The sequence below is a fragment of the Crocuta crocuta genome, unplaced genomic scaffold, assembly GCF_008692635.1.
Source record: "Crocuta crocuta isolate KB4526 unplaced genomic scaffold, BGI_CrCroc_1.0 scaffold149, whole genome shotgun sequence".
Classification (NCBI taxonomy): domain Eukaryota; kingdom Metazoa; phylum Chordata; class Mammalia; order Carnivora; family Hyaenidae; genus Crocuta; species Crocuta crocuta.
The window spans coordinates 1,118,102-1,135,730 of NW_027551561.1; the positions used below are offsets into that span (position 1 = coordinate 1,118,102).

Consider the following 17,629-nt stretch of genomic DNA (forward strand, 5'->3'; position numbering starts at 1 on the left):
GCATGGAGCCTGTTTAGGATTCTCTTTCTCTCTCTCTTACCCTGACTCATGCACTTTCTCTCTCTAAACTAAAAATAAGGAAAAAAATGCCAGGGTTAGATTTTAGCATTTTAGCTGACTTCCTACATGCTCTTCATTGTTCTTTTATCCCCCAGGATAATTTTTGTAGCTGAAATATCACTTGAAATATCACACCCACCACTATCAACCCATACACACATACCCTTATAAAGGGAAGCAAGATTTCTTTATTTTTAAGTTTATATATTTGAGGGGGTTGAGGAGCAGAGACTGAGGGTGAGAGAAAACCCCAAGCAGGCTCCACTGCTGTTAGCACAGAGCCCAATGTGGGGCTCGCTCTCAGAAACCGTGAGATCATGACCTGAGCAGAAACCAAGAGTCAGATGCTCAACCAACTGTGCCACCCAGGAGTCCCGGTAAGATTTTTAAAAATTACTCTAAATGCTATGAACTACTAAACAGTAACAAGACTGAGACTGAGCTGGGAGCTGGGAGATGTTTTTCACAGATAAGGAACAGACTCCCTGAATTTAACTGACCTTTTGGCTAGCAAGGGGTGGAGCTAGGAATCAAACTTGGGTCTTTTGAATCCAATACGATGGTAACAGTGTTTTTCAAACTGTGTACTTTAGCACTCTAAGGCTGAATAAAAATGTTCTGGGAATTCTATAAATATTTTATTTTAAATTCACTGTTTATATGAGGAGAAACAAGGTTAAGTCAAAAGCTGACAGACTGAGTGAGATGTTTTTTAACCAAGCCCATTAAAAGAGATACACTGAAAAGGCTGAGCTCACACATTTGTGAATCAGGAAAGCAATGGGAGTTAACATGCTTTATTTTAAAAGGCTGCAGTAGCCTAATAAATCTGGAATGTCTGCAGGGTGATGAGGGCACACTGATAAGGTAATAGAGGACACCAGGCAGAAGGACCAGGAGGACATGGTCATCTTTAGTGTCCTGTTCCAGAAGACAACCCTCATACCAGCTAGGCCACACCACTGTATTACTTATTATTATTATTTTTTATTAAAAATTTTTAATGTTTTATTTATTTCTGAGAGAGAGAGAGAGAGAGAGAGAGAGCAAGCAGGGGAGGGTCAGAGAGAGAGGGAGACACAGAATCTGAAACAGACTCCAGGCTCTGAGCTATCAACACAGAGCCCGACAGGGGGCTCGAACCCACAAACCGTGAGGACATCATGACCTGAGTCAAAGTTGGACGCTTAACTGACTGAGCCCCCCAGGTGCCCCTCTGACTGACATTTGAAAAGAAGTCGTTAATAGTGACCTACTGTAAGTCAGAAGTCAGTGATGCCAACAAACACACGGACATTTTTACCTGAGCTCCTCAGTACAACTTTTAAACATTTATAACACTTTCTTCTCTTTCCTCTAACTTAATTGTAAGCCTATATAGTAATTGTAAGGTACTTATTTGTGAGAACCACTTAGAATATATTTCTGCAAAATATTATTTTGCATACTTAAGAAACCCATAAAAAAAGTCAGGTTGTACAATAAGGATAAACAGCATACCTACCACGTACTGGGAAGTTTGAAACATTTACATTTTAAAATGTAGAGCAAATGTTCCCTATAAAACAACGAATAAAAAAAGGCAGGGGAGGGAAAACAAGGGAAGGTATGAGTGTCTATTTCCACCTTCATCCTACAGAATATAAAAGAGGATTAGGTTATGGTCCCTTGCTTTCAGGAACTTATAAATCTATCTAAAGAACAAAACCAAAGTTACCAGAGTACGTGAAACCTAATCCAAAAAATAGAGAAACAAGGTTGAATGGAACAGTCTTTTTATAAAGGCAAGATGTGAGCTGAGCCTTAAAGGAAAAGGAGAAAGCAAGCATTATAGGGAGGGCATTGAGGGGAAAAAAGGAAATGAACGAATGAGCATGGTACACAATCAAATCCTTAATATTCTTGATTTTAAAACATCCCTTAAAAATGGAAAGGTCTTCATTAACATTAAAGAAGGAGATCTCTTCATTAATATATTTTTTAAAAAATCTCTCAAACTTTCAGGGCGCATGGGTGGCTCAGTCAGTTACGCATCCGACTTCGGCTCAGGTCATGATCTCACGGTTCGTGGGTTCGAGCCCCATGTTGGGCTTTGTGCTGACAGCTAGCTCAGAGCCTGGAGCCTGCTTCAGATTCTGTCTCCCTCTCTCTGACCCTCCCCTGCTCACACTGTCTCTCTCTGAGAAATAAATTAAAAAAAAAAAAATCTCTCAAACTTTCAACCAATAAAGAGAATAGTTAATGATAAAACACTATAAATATTTGCACTGAAGTCAAGAAAAAGACGATCACTATTTGTCACTATTATAGTAGCCTATAATCACTACTATTATTTTCAACTGTTTCAAAAGCAATCCATACATACTGGAAATGAGAGTAAGATAATGAGAGAAATGGCTAAAAACACAGGAGTAGATTATGAAGGACATGCAAAGCTTTTAAGAAAAGGCAGTTTAATGAAAAGTGGTATTTTTTTAATGTTTATTTTTGAGACAGAGAGACAGAGCATGAGCAGGGCAGGGGCAGACAGAGAGACAGAGAGAGAGACACAGAATCCAAAATAGGCTCCAGGCTATGATCTGTCAATGTAAGCCCGACAGGCTTACAACCATGATTTCATGACCTGAGCCGAAGTCAGATGCTTAACTGACTGAGTCATGCAGGTACCCCAAAAAGTGTTATTTTTAAAAGACCTATTTAGGGGCGCCTGGGTGGCTCAGTTGGTGAAGCGTCTGACTTCGGCTCAGGTCATGATCTTGCGGTTCATGGGTTCGAGCCCCGCATCAGGCCCTGTGCTGACAACTAGCTCAGAGCCTGAAGCCTGTTTCAGATTCTGCGTCTCCCTCTCTCTCTGACCCTCCCCTGTTCGCACTCTCTCTCTCTCTTTCAAAAATAAATAAAACATTAAAAAAATTAAAAAAATAAATAAAAAATAAAAGACCTATTTATCAGAAATATAGAGGTAGATTAGATGGGGTAGTAACCAAAGGAAGGTCATCATATAACAAATCAAGCTCTAAAGAACAGAAGTGAAGATGTCTCAAAATCAGGTCATATTCATAATAAGCATCTCTAAAATTACCTTGCTAAATATAGGTTCCATTTGTTGATTTGTTTTTACCCTATACTGAATAGGAGAATAATCAATAATCTACAATACTGCTAATAATGGACTTACATTTTTAGAATCAGAATGGGTCAAGCCCTAATATATGGTTGTCACTCCACTGCTGCCTGATGAATCACTAATTTGTTCCTGGTCCCTTTGATTCTCAAATATCTAAATGCATCCCATCCTTGGGCTGACCTCCAACCTCACACAGGAAATAAAAGCTACTCAGCATATTACTTTCTCAACTTACTGTTATTTGTGGCACTGCCGCCTTCTCCTACCATGTTTTCTCTTCTAATACAATCCTGGAGAATATGATCAAATCTTTTGTGAAATAAAATATAAGCACAATAAAAAGGCTTTGTATGAGTTCTACAGAAAATCAGCAATTTTGACCTTGATGACTGTATCTTATCTTTAGAGATGTCTAGATTTCATTCTTGTTAACAAATGTTGAAATACATTTGTTAAAACAATCATCAATTTCATAATTTTGGTTCAAATTGACAAATGAAGTATGTGTTTTTATTTACTGGCTTATTGTTTTGACAAGTCTAATATGAACAACAGGAAAAATTACTAGTATTCCTATAGTATAGGGTGGCATTACTTGTTATCTGGAATGATCAAAATATGATGCATTCTACTAAATGAGATATTTCAATTAAAAATCAGTTTTCAAAGAATAGAAAGATTAAATATACCCCAAAATGAGGCTACTTAAATCATTCTTTGAGGACTCAGAAAATCTTCATATGGAAATTTTTTTTTTAACATTTATTTATTTTGAGAGAGAGAGAGAGAGAGAGTGAGAGGGGAGGGGCAGAGGAAGAGGAGGAGGGAGAGAGGGAGGATGAGGGAGGGGGAGGGAGAGAAAGATGAATCCCAAGCAGGCTCTGCACTGTCTGAGCAAAGACTGACTTGGGGCTCAAATAAATGAATAGTGAGATCATAACCTGACCCCAAATCAAGAGGCTGTTGCTTAACCCACTAAGCCACCCAGGTGCCCCCTATATTTTGATATAGTCACATTTATCTATTTTTCTTCTGGTTTCCACATTTGGTATCTTAAGAAAGTTCTTTCCTACCAAAGGCTGTACTTTTTTCTACCACTTTTATATTGTTACTTTGTGTTTAACATTTGGGCTTCCACTTCCTTTGGATTCAAGTTTTATTTAGTACAACTTATGATACCAATACTATTTGCTGAACAGTACCTTTTTTTCCCTACTGATACGAAATGCTGTATGATTAACATATGCTAAATTTCCATAGATAAAATGAGCCTGCCTCTGAATATTATTTGTTCCCCTACCTTCGTGCCTATTACAAAAATATTTTACTTACTACCTTTACAGCAATGTCTGGATATCTGGTACAATTAGTTCCTTTCTCATTAATTTGTTTAAATTTCTCCTTAACTGTTTTTCTCCATTTTCCTCTTCCAGATGAACTTCAGAACCAAGCTGGTCAATTCATGAAAAATTTGTTTAGGTTTTAATTGGGATTGTATTTAACTTCATTAATGATTTGAGAGCTCTGACATCTTTCCATTATCCAGTTATTTTCATTAGAAACAAGGCAAAGGAATCTTTTCTACAATTATTACCCAATAACAAAAATGATTTAGTTTTGTATGCCATCTTATTCTGGCCACCATATTAAACCCAGTAATTCTAACTACTGACTCTCTTTGATTCTTTTTAAAGTAATCTCTATTACCCAACATGGGGCTTGAACTCATCATCTCAAGATCAAGAGCTGCAAGCTCTACCAACTGAGCTAGCCAGGCGCCCTTCCTCTGAGTTCATTTTATGTTGCCTTTCTTGTTACTGTATTGTTCATTTGTGTCTTTTCTCTTTATTCGTCAGTTTTATTTTATGTTTTCTTTTTTTTATTTTTAATGTTTATTTATTTTTGAGACAGAGAGAGACAGAGCTTGAGGCAGGGAGGGGAAGAGAGAGAGGGAGACACAGAATCTGAAAGCAGGCTCCAGGCTCCGAGCTGTCAGCACAGAGCCTGACGCAGGGCTCAAACCCACAGACAGTGAGATCATGACCTGAGCCAAAGTCGGGCGCTTAACCAACTGAGCCACCCAGGCGCCCCTATTTCCTTAATATATATATATATATTTTACTTTATGGTCTTTCTTAAAAGCTAGTTTTTAATTTTGCCAATCAAGTTTACCAGGTTTATAGCTTCTATTTTATTAATTTTTGCTTTTTAAAAAATCATTAATTTTTTTTCCCTCTGCTTCCTTTGGGCTTATTTTATTGTCTTATTCTTGAACTGAATGTGTGGTTCACTTTGGTTTTTTAAAAGATTCATTAGACTATCTAATTTTCTATCTGCTATGTTGGCTACACCCTATGGGTTTTTATTGTTAAGTATCCTCATTATTATCAATTTCTTTATTTATTAAGTTTCATGCTGTTCTTTGAACTCCACATATTCTGAAGTACATTTAAAAAAAAATTATTTATTTTGAGAAAGAGAGACAGAGAAAGAGGGAGAAAGAGAATCTCAACCAGGCTCCATGCTGTCAGGGCAGATCCCGACGTGAGGCTTGAACTCACGAATTGTGAGATCATGACCTGAGCCAAAATTAAGAGTCAGTGAGATGCTTAACCAACTAAGCCACCCAGGCGTCCCTAGAAGTATATTTTAAAGACTGTTTTTAAGTTTATTTATTTTGAGAGAGCAAGCACAATCAAGGGAGAGGTAGAGAGGCAGAGAGACAGAGAAAGAGAGAAAGAGAGAGAGACTGACTGACTCCAAGTCAGGCTCTGCACCACCAGCGCAGAGCCCGATGCAGGGACTGAACTCACAAAATGCAAGATCATTACCTGAGCTGAAGTAGGATGCTTAACCAACTGAGCAGCTCAGGTGCCCCTAAAAGTACATTTTTAAATGTTCACACAGATAGGTTTCTCTTAGCTTTACCTATTAATTTTCATTTTATTTCATTACCATCAGCAAATGAGACCTATGTGATTTCTGCATTTTTGGAATTTGAGATTTTTCTCTGCAGTCCTATACATGGTAACTTTTTCTTTAATATCTATCTATAACTCTAAGTGGGAAAAATGTGTAACCTAAGAACTGTTCATCCAACTTTTACTTGCCATTCACTTATGGAAGCAAGAAAAAATTAATCCCTAACATGTAAAAAGATTCAGAGGTCCATTTAGGAGCCCATCTTGAAAAAGATAGATAATGACAAAATTCACCCAACTAACAGAGTAATCAAAATAAGAACAGAAAAATGTTCCAAAGTGAACAAATTGTATACATTAAACACTTAGGGTTCTTTGTGTCAATTACACTACAATGTAGTTGTTAACCAAAAAGAAATACAAGAATGGGAAAGTTGTGGAACAAAAAAATTAGGGGTAAAGCAACAAATCAAACAAAGTACAAATATTATCAGCTAGGACAACCTAAAACTAAACAAAACAGACTTTCTTCATCTTTCATGGAGGAAGATCAATGCGTAAAACTTGATACAAAAATATAGACGTAAGCTTCTTTTGTTAAGAGTTAACTATGAGACGAACTAACAGATAATATCCATTCCAAATTCAGAGTGACAAAAAAAATATTAAAAACAGGTTGTAGAGTATAATTCTATTTTATAAATCTTAAGAAAAAAAGATGCTCATCAAATTTTTGCAAATACATGAAAAATATTTGAAAAGACTGTAATATAGAGGCAATGGTAGCTACCACTGGAAAATGGGACTGAAAAACCGAGGAGGAGGCAATGTTCAAATTTTGACATATATTAATTTTGGTGATAGAACTGAGTTTAACGAATACTGAACTCAAAATAGGAAACATGTTCTGACTCTAATACTAGTCATGAAACTGGTAATTTTAATTTCTCCCTGCCTCAATTTACCTGTAAAAGAAAGATATTTGTCATATCCACATAAATGCTTTTGTTATTATTCAATATTTGTATGCTCCAGAGTAGTAAAAACAAATGTGCTGAGTTGAAGCACACTGAGCAGTACTGCTCAGATTATTGTTTTCCAGCACATCAAAATTAATTTCATTTTCTATCCCAAAAATATCTCATTCTATTTATTTACTTATTTAAATTTATTTTGAGAGAGAGAGAGAGAGAACGAGCGAGAGCTCAGGGGAGGGACAGAGAGAATATCTCAAGTAGGCTCTGCACTACCAAGCACAGAGCCTGATGTGGATCTTGAATTCACAAACCATGAGATCATGACCTGAGCCAAAACTAAGAGTCTGACACCTAACTGACTGGATGCCACCCAAGCCCCCAATTTACTTATTTTTTTTTTTTAAGTTTATTTACTTTGAGAGAGAGAGAGGGAGGGAGGGAGGGAAGGGTTAGGAAGGTGGGGAGGAGAGGGAGAGAGAGAACGAGAGAGAATCCTAAGCAGGATCCAGTGTCAGCACAGAACCTGACACAGGGCTCAATCTCAGGAACCATGAGACCATGACCTGAGCTGAAATCAAGAATCAGATGCCTAACTGGCTGAGCCATCCAGGCAAGCGCCTCTATTTATTCTTTATAAAGTTTATTTATTAACTTTTGAGAGGGGAAGGCAGAGAGAGAGAAGAAACAGAGAGGATCTCAAGCAGGCCCTGCACTGTCAGAACAGAGCTTGACGTGGGGCTTGAACCCAGGAACCACGAATCATGACCTGAGCGGAAATCAAGAATCATCAAGAGTAGGACCCTTAACTGACTGAGTGACCCAGATACCCTCAAAGTACTTAAAGGCTAATTGGTGAGGCGCCTGGGTGGCTCAGTTGATTGAGCGTCGGCTTCAGCTCAGGTCATGATCTCATAGTTCGTGGGTTTGAGCCCTGCATCAGGCTCTGTGGTAATGGCTTGGAGCCTGGAGCCTGCTTCGGATTCTGTGTCTCGCTCTTTCTCTGCCCCCCTCCCCTGCTTGTGCACTGTCTGTCAAAACTAAATAAACAAAAAATAAAATAAAAATAAAAGCTAACTGGTATCCAACCTATGAGAAATGCTAAAATGTTACAAAGGTAAATTGAATGCCAAAACACATCTTACTTGTAAGAAGTATATAAACAAACAAAAAGTATATAAACATTTGTTTCTTCCTCTCATAACAAATATATATTCATAATACTTTCAAAAATGGGAGAAAAAGCAAAAGCCATCATTTTATTTCCTTACTAAAAACTCCAAGATTTTTTCTATTCCCCAAATTTACATTTCGATCTAAGACAAACATTCTTTGCTTAATGAGCACCTTTAAGTCAATTCTTCCCTAAAATTCTCTACAAATTTGGCCATTTGAACTTAGGTTCTCTCATCAATTGATTTTTATTCAAATTAAAATCTCTATTTTTGGCCATAATGTTTAAATATTAATCTTGATTATGAGGGTAATAAGGCACACACAGGTATCTAGAAAAAAAAATCTGAACTGCCTTCGAAACAAGGATTAAAAACCAGATACACCTTCAATAACACAGAAGTATATATGCAGAATTATTACTTATAATATTTCTAATTACAAAATAGGAGAAACTATCTCGATGTTCAAATATGGGAGAATGGTTGAAGAAACTATGGTATATACAGAGTAGAGTACTATTCAGTTGTTAAAAGAAAAGGGGGGAAAAAAAAGAGGATCTCTATGAACTGATATTGAGTGAGTTGCAGGAGATATTGCTAACTGAAAAAAAGCCAAGTGCAAAAGAGCACATATAGTATGCTACCTTTTGCTTAAGAAAGGAGAAACAAGAAAAAGATATCTCTCTTATCTTTAATAAACAAAGCATGAAGTTGGTTCTTACATGGGGCAAGGAGGGAGTAGTTTAGAAGGGATTCAGAAGACAGTAATACTTCGGGGTATACATTTTTGCACAGATAATGGTCTAAATATCCAAAATATTAAATTAACAAGGATGGGAAAGGAAATGCAAAACACACAAAACTGAAAAACTAGAATGGATGAACCCAACTATATTTCAAATGAATAACATAACCATAGGAAAAGGGAGAGAAACAACAAAAGGAATCCAAGCAACTTACAAACACAGGGGTGAGGGTAGGGGTGGGGGTGGGTAACTACAACTACATACAAATTCTAAACCCTTTCCAGGAAGGTTTCTTTTTTGAAGTAGTAAGAGCGTAACAATTCTGAAACTATTTTGGAAGTATTATAGGATCCAGCAAATGAGTCCATGTGTTGCTCTTGCTGGGAGTCAGGGTCTTGCTACAGAAGAAAGACACATATATGGTCCAGAGGAAAACAAGAAACAACCTTGTGGGAATAGACTGGAATTAGAAGTATAAGGATAGCCTCATGATTTCTAAAATAAATATATGTACATGCCTATGTATATCAGTGGTTCTCAACTGGGGGAGATTTTGCCCCCCCCCGGAGAGTTGGCAATGTCTGGAGACATTTTTTTATTCTGCCATCTAGTAGCAGCAACCTTGGGTAGAGGCCAAGGATGTTGCTGAACAACCAGCAGTGTACAGGACAGATCCCACAGCAAATAATTATTCAGCCCAACATGTCAACAATGACAAGACTGAGAAACCTTAATACACATGTGTACCAGAGTGTCTGTATATGTGTTTACAAATACATATTTCTTGGTTCTGTCTACTTTAAGGGCCAGGAAGCAAACACCCCAGTAGCAATAAGTACACTTAGTACCCATATTTTGATGTCTAATACCATTCTCCACTAAGAGAAACCAGGGCTTACTGGAGCAATGACTGATTCTAGGATTAATGCAGGATGGGGACACAATAAGCCTGGAACACCTTGTTATGCTAGAAAATAAGGAAGTGCCCATAGACAGGGGCATATATAAGAGCCAACTAAAGGGGCTCCTATGGAAGTCTGGGATATTCAAATAACAAAAGTATAAGAAATGTAATTAATGATAAAAGCTACTGAAAACTTAGAGGAGTTCGTATCAATAAAGAACAAGTAAATAAAAGGAATAAAAGTCCCTTGATTACAGTAAAATGCTGAGTGATGACTGATAAATACAGAATGAGTGGTTGTGTAGGGGGGTGCCTGGGTGGCTTAGTCGGTTAAGCGTCCGACTTTCGCTTAGGTCATGATCTCGCAGTTCGTGGGTTCGAGCCCCGCTCGGGCTCTGTGCTGACTGCCAGCTCAGAGCCTGGAGCCTGTTTCAGTCTGTGACTCCCTCTCTCTCTGACCCTCCCCTGCTCACGCTGTCTCTCTCTCTCTCTCNAAAAAGATAGATAATGACAAAATTCACCCAACTAACAGAGTAATCAAAATAAGAACAGAAAAATGTTCCAAAGTGAACAAATTGTATACATTAAACACTTAGGGTTCTTTGTGTCAATTACACTACAATGTAGTTGTTAACCAAAAAGAAATACAAGAATGGGAAAGTTGTGGAACAAAAAAATTAGGGGTAAAGCAACAAATCAAACAAAGTACAAATATTATCAGCTAGGACAACCTAAAACTAAACAAAACAGACTTTCTTCATCTTTCATGGAGGAAGATCAATGCGTAAAACTTGATACAAAAATATAGACGTAAGCTTCTTTTGTTAAGAGTTAACTATGAGACGAACTAACAGATAATATCCATTCCAAATTCAGAGTGACAAAAAAAATATTAAAAACAGGTTGTAGAGTATAATTCTATTTTATAAATCTTAAGAAAAAAAGATGCTCATCAAATTTTTGCAAATACATGAAAAATATTTGAAAAGACTGTAATATAGAGGCAATGGTAGCTACCACTGGAAAATGGGACTGAAAAACCGAGGAGGAGGCAATGTTCAAATTTTGACATATATTAATTTTGGTGATAGAACTGAGTTTAACGAATACTGAACTCAAAATAGGAAACATGTTCTGACTCTAATACTAGTCATGAAACTGGTAATTTTAATTTCTCCCTGCCTCAATTTACCTGTAAAAGAAAGATATTTGTCATATCCACATAAATGCTTTTGTTATTATTCAATATTTGTATGCTCCAGAGTAGTAAAAACAAATGTGCTGAGTTGAAGCACACTGAGCAGTACTGCTCAGATTATTGTTTTCCAGCACATCAAAATTAATTTCATTTTCTATCCCAAAAATATCTCATTCTATTTATTTACTTATTTAAATTTATTTTGAGAGAGAGAGAGAGAGAACGAGCGAGAGCTCAGGGGAGGGACAGAGAGAATATCTCAAGTAGGCTCTGCACTACCAAGCACAGAGCCTGATGTGGATCTTGAATTCACAAACCATGAGATCATGACCTGAGCCAAAACTAAGAGTCTGACACCTAACTGACTGGATGCCACCCAAGCCCCCAATTTACTTATTTTTTTTTTTTAAGTTTATTTACTTTGAGAGAGAGAGAGGGAGGGAGGGAGGGAAGGGTTAGGAAGGTGGGGAGGAGAGGGAGAGAGAGAACGAGAGAGAATCCTAAGCAGGATCCAGTGTCAGCACAGAACCTGACACAGGGCTCAATCTCAGGAACCATGAGACCATGACCTGAGCTGAAATCAAGAATCAGATGCCTAACTGGCTGAGCCATCCAGGCAAGCGCCTCTATTTATTCTTTATAAAGTTTATTTATTAACTTTTGAGAGGGGAAGGCAGAGAGAGAGAAGAAACAGAGAGGATCTCAAGCAGGCCCTGCACTGTCAGAACAGAGCTTGACGTGGGGCTTGAACCCAGGAACCACGAATCATGACCTGAGCGGAAATCAAGAATCATCAAGAGTAGGACCCTTAACTGACTGAGTGACCCAGATACCCTCAAAGTACTTAAAGGCTAATTGGTGAGGCGCCTGGGTGGCTCAGTTGATTGAGCGTCGGCTTCAGCTCAGGTCATGATCTCATAGTTCGTGGGTTTGAGCCCTGCATCAGGCTCTGTGGTAATGGCTTGGAGCCCGGAGCCTGCTTCGGATTCTGTGTCTCGCTCTTTCTCTGCCCCCCTCCCCTGCTTGTGCACTGTCTGTCAAAACTAAATAAACAAAAAATAAAATAAAAATAAAAGCTAACTGGTATCCAACCTATGAGAAATGCTAAAATGTTACAAAGGTAAATTGAATGCCAAAACACATCTTACTTGTAAGAAGTATATAAACAAACAAAAAGTATATAAACATTTGTTTCTTCCTCTCATAACAAATATATATTCATAATACTTTCAAAAATGGGAGAAAAAGCAAAAGCCATCATTTTATTTCCTTACTAAAAACTCCAAGATTTTTTCTATTCCCCAAATTTACATTTTGATCTAAGACAAACATTCTTTGCTTAATGAGCACCTTTAAGTCAATTCTTCCCTAAAATTCTCTACAAATTTGGCCATTTGAACTTAGGTTCTCTCATCAATTGATTTTTATTCAAATTAAAATCTCTATTTTTGGCCATAATGTTTAAATATTAATCTTGATTATGAGGGTAATAAGGCACACACAGGTATCTAGAAAAAAAAATCTGAACTGCCTTTGAAACAAGAATGATTAAAAACCAGATACACCTTCAATAACACAGAAGTATATATGCAGAATTATTACTTATAATATTTCTAATTACAAAATAGGAGAAACTATCTCGATGTTCAAATATGGGAGAATGGTTGAAGAAACTATGGTATATACAGAGTAGAGTACTATTCAGTTGTTAAAAGAAAAGGGGGGAAAAAAAAGAGGATCTCTATGAACTGATATTGAGTGAGTTGCAGGAGATACTGCTAACTGAAAAAAAGCCAAGTGCAAAAGAGCACATATAGTATGCTACCTTTTGCTTAAGAAAGGAGAAACAAGAAAAAGATCTCTCTCTTATCTTTAATAAACAAAGCATGAAGTTGGTTCTTACATGGGGCAAGGAGGGAGTAGTTTAGAAGGGATTCAGAAGACAGTAATACTTCGGGGTATACATTTTTGCACAGATAATGGTCTAAATATCCAAAATATTAAATTAACAAGGATGGGAAAGGAAATGCAAAACACACAAAACTGAAAAACTAGAATGGATGAACCCAACTATATTTCAAATGAATAACATAACCATAGGAAAAGGGAGAGAAACAACAAAAGGAATCCAAGCAACTTACAAACACAGGGGTGAGGGTAGGGGTGGGGGTGGGTAACTACAACTACATACAAATTCTAAACCCTTTCCAGGAAGGTTTCTTTTTTGAAGTAGTAAGAGCGTAACAATTCTGAAACTATTTTGGAAGTATTATAGGATCCAGCAAATGAGTCCATGTGTTGCTCTTGCTGGGAGTCAGGGTCTTGCTACAGAAGAAAGACACATATATGGTCCAGAGGAAAACAAGAAACAACCTTGTGGGAATAGACTGGAATTAGAAGTATAAGGATAGCCTCATGATTTCTAAAATAAATATATGTACATGCCTATGTATATCAGTGGTTCTCAACTGGGGGAGATTTTGCCCCCCCCCGGAGAGTTGGCAATGTCTGGAGACATTTTTTTATTCTGCCATCTAGTAGCAGCAACCTTGGGTAGAGGCCAAGGATGTTGCTGAACAACCAGCAGTGTACAGGACAGATCCCACAGCAAATAATTATTCAGCCCAACATGTCAACAATGACAAGACTGAGAAACCTTAATACACATGTGTACCAGAGTGTCTGTATATGTGTTTACAAATACATATTTCTTGGTTCTGTCTACTTTAAGGGCCAGGAAGCAAACACCCCAGTAGCAATAAGTACACTTAGTACCCATATTTTGATGTCTAATACCATTCTCCCCTAAGAGAAACCAGGGCTTACTGGAGCAATGACTGATTCTAGGATTAATGCAGAATGGGGACACAATAAGCCTGGAACACCTTGTTATGCTAGAAAATAAGGAAGTGCCCATAGACAGGGGCATATATAAGAGCCAACTAAAGGGGCTCCTATGGAAGTCTGGGATATTCAAATAACAAAAGTATAAGAAATGTAATTAATGATAAAAGCTACTGAAAACTTAGAGGAGTTCGTATCAATAAAGAACAAGTAAATAAAAGGAATAAAAGTCCCTTGATTACAGTAAAATGCTGAGTGATGACTGATAAATACAGAATGAGTGGTTGTGTAGGGGGGTGCCTGGGTGGCTTAGTCGGTTAAGCGTCCGACTTTCGCTTAGGTCATGCTCTCGCAGTTCGTGGGTTCGAGCCCCGCGTCGGGCTCTGTGCTGACTGCCAGCTCAGAGCCTGGAGCCTGTTTCAGTCTGTGACTCCCTCTCTCTCTGACCCTCCCCTGCTCACGCTGTCTCTCTCTCTCTCTCCTAGAAATATATAAAAAAAAATTAAAAAAAAATTTAAAAAGAATGAGTGGTTATGTAGGAAAATCATCACTTTGCAACCACTGTAGTAAACGACAGTTCATGTAAGAATTATCAATGGATGTTAAATCTAGTAGGGGAATATTGATGGAAATGTTTTGCATGGTCCACTTATATTTATTGAAACGGAAATAATAGTAACTATACAGTGGAGAAATCAGGCATCCTGACTAAGGGAACAAAATTATCATTGCCACTGAGGGGCAGATAGACATTATGTGTCTCTAGACATGATACCCTGAGAAGAACACAAATTACTTATGTAGTATTATGGCCAAGAATATATACCCTGAATCTAATCATAAAGAAATATTAGATACAAAATGAAAAACACACTATTAAAAAAACCCAAAAACTATTATTCAAGACTATTAATGTTCTAAAGAACAAAGAAAGGTTAAGGGTATATTCCAGATTAAAGAAGACTAAAGAGACATTCAAATGTCTAAATACAATACCTAACCCTGGATTAGGTTACTAGAGAGTGTACTAGAGAACAAAGAGAGGGGAAAGGGGGAAAAAAAATCTTGCCATAAAGGACATTTTTGGGTCAACTGACAAAACTGGAATATGGAAAGCAGATTAAATCAATAAACATATCAATGTTGTATTTACTCAAATTGCGAACTGTCCTGTGGTTTTATAGAATATCCTTATTCTTAGGAACTGCACACCCAAGTATCTGGGGTAAAGACTTTTTTTTAGTTTACATATTGAGAAAGATAGAGAGAGAGAGAGAGAGAGAGAGAGAGAGAGAATGAATATCCCAGGCAGGTTCTGCACTGCCAGCATGCGGCCCAATGTGGGGCTCAAAGACACCAAGTGTGAGATCATGACCTGAGCTGAAATCAAGAGTTGGAAACTTAACCGACTGAGCCACTGAGGTGCCCCTGGGGTAAAGACCCTTGATGTATGCAGTTTACTCCCAAATGGTTTAAGAAAAAACCCTGCATGTATACACACACACACGTAGAGAGTGCAAATGATAAAACAGCTGGTACAAAAAGTAAAATGTAAAATAATTAAGTATTCTTTGTACTAATCTTACAATTTACCACAAATTTGAAATTACGCCCAAATAAGGTTTTGTAAAAAGCCACAGAAAAATTTTTAAATTTAGAACATGAAGCTAAATTATTCCTCCCTATCCTCTACCTTATAAAAATAGAATGCTATAAAATACAGGATGCTATAAGATACTATAAAATAGCATGGCCAAATCATTTTATGCCTTTCATTAATGCATGTAACTACTATGTTATCCACCTCATAAAGATCAAATCCTTTACTAGCCAATGGAAGATAAATGATAAAAAATACAAGAAGGCAAAGGAAAGGCATTAGCTCTAACAACAACAAAAAAGCTTTCATTTTCTGAATACACAGATTCTAGACAAAATATTGAGAAGAACTTTGATTCCTCTACCTTCCTACTGAATGTAACACATTTAAGACAAGCTTAGGATAAAACATCCCAAGTAACTTACTTGTTTGTTCTGCTTTAAATTTCTACACAATAAAGTCCTAAGGGTAGATAACACTATTTCAAAATAAGACCCAGTTTTAACTACCCAAACCAATATTTGAACACTAACAATCCTTTAAGAATTTAAGAATAGATCTCCCAATGCTGTATTTTAACTTGTTACTTTGTCTTTAATGAAAGAATTTTTTTGAAAACACAAAACAGAGAAACTTACAGTTCATCTCGTTGTCTCTGGGACAGCACCATTTTGGCTGTAATATCAAGCTTCTTTGATATAGTGGTATGTCCCTCCTTTGGGAAATCAAAAAGTGTTGCAATCCCTGGATTTATAATTAAATATGCCACTAAGTGGCGTCCACACAGGGGAAGACGATTCTTTTACAAGTGAATCCAACCAGTAATCAGGAGATAGTCAACAAATAGGGTTCATTCCACCTAAGGAGAAAAACAGAAAGAGAGAAGATAATTTCTTTCACTTAGAATTTAAATTATTTCTACATTACTGTTTGCTGTACACACTTTCAAAGACGAGATTTACTATGATGCTAATGAATGGTAGATGATGTTTTGTTATAATCAATGCCATATTAGTACATATTTTAAACTATCTTTATAGGTTACTGAGCCCAAAAAGCACTATTTTCAAATTTACCCACTCTCAACCATGTCACCTGCCAGATAATATAGACACTAATTTTATTAAAATTAATATTAACATATAACGTCTCTAGACTATAATTCTCCCTCAAAGTAAGAAATTTGGGTGCATGGTGGAACATGTGACTTAATCTTGGGGTTATGGGTTCAAGCCCAACACTGGATATAGAGATTATTTAAAAATAAAAATTTTTAAAAGACAAAAAATACAAACACTAATTTACAAAAAACAATCTGAAAAAAGGATTTCAGTGTCCACAAGCCAAAGATGTTAACCGAAACTGAGATAATCTTCAAGACTGAATATTAGTCACTAATAACCTTAGATTAGTTGATTTTATAATGTAAATAAACTATTTAGCAATCACATGCCCTCTTAACTAATGCATTTAATGAAGAAACAATGTAATGTTATTTCAACTTATTCTGTGTTCTTTAGAAGCGTTTTAGGGACACCTGGATGGCTCAGTCAGTTAAGCATCTGACTCTTGGTTTCAGCTCAGGTCATGATCTCATGGTTTCACAAGTTCAAGCCTTGCAACTGGCTCTGCACTGGCGGCGTGGAGCCTGCTTGAGATTCTCTCTCCTCCTCTCTCTCTCTCTCTCACTCTCCCCCTCCCCCCCTCGTGCAGTCTCTCACAAATACATAAACTTTAAAAAAAAAAAACAAAAAACTTAATGGACTACCCCCTAGAGTCTATGTGCTCACATAGTAATTCAATCTTTCTCTAACCTAGTTTTTGGATAATATTACTCAATTATTTCAGAGCCTTTCCTTTATATTTGTAACAACATAAAATCAATTTCTACTTAACATCTAAAAAGTATTGTAATCAGTTCAATCAGAGTAACTGTAGGTGAAAGTTAAGAAAAATCAAAGAATCATTTCTTAATTATTCTTCAAGTCTATTTTACAAAACAAGTTTTGTTTTATCACACTGTACAAAAATAGATAGAATTGCCACTGTATTTAGAAAACATATTTGAGGGGTGCCTAGG

General features: G+C 36.9%; 1 protein-coding gene across 1 annotated transcript in view; it reads right to left on the reverse strand.

Annotated features, from left to right (window-relative positions):
• Window positions 1-17,629, reverse strand: part of PAFAH1B1 (platelet activating factor acetylhydrolase 1b regulatory subunit 1) — an 83,814-nt gene that overhangs the window by 31,131 nt on the left and 35,054 nt on the right. The window contains exon 2 of the mRNA XM_077749924.1: window positions 16,188-16,408. Within this exon, the coding sequence (XP_077606050.1) occupies window positions 16,188-16,219 (32 nt within the window). The 5' untranslated portion in view covers window positions 16,220-16,408. The remainder of the gene's footprint in view (window positions 1-16,187; window positions 16,409-17,629) is intronic.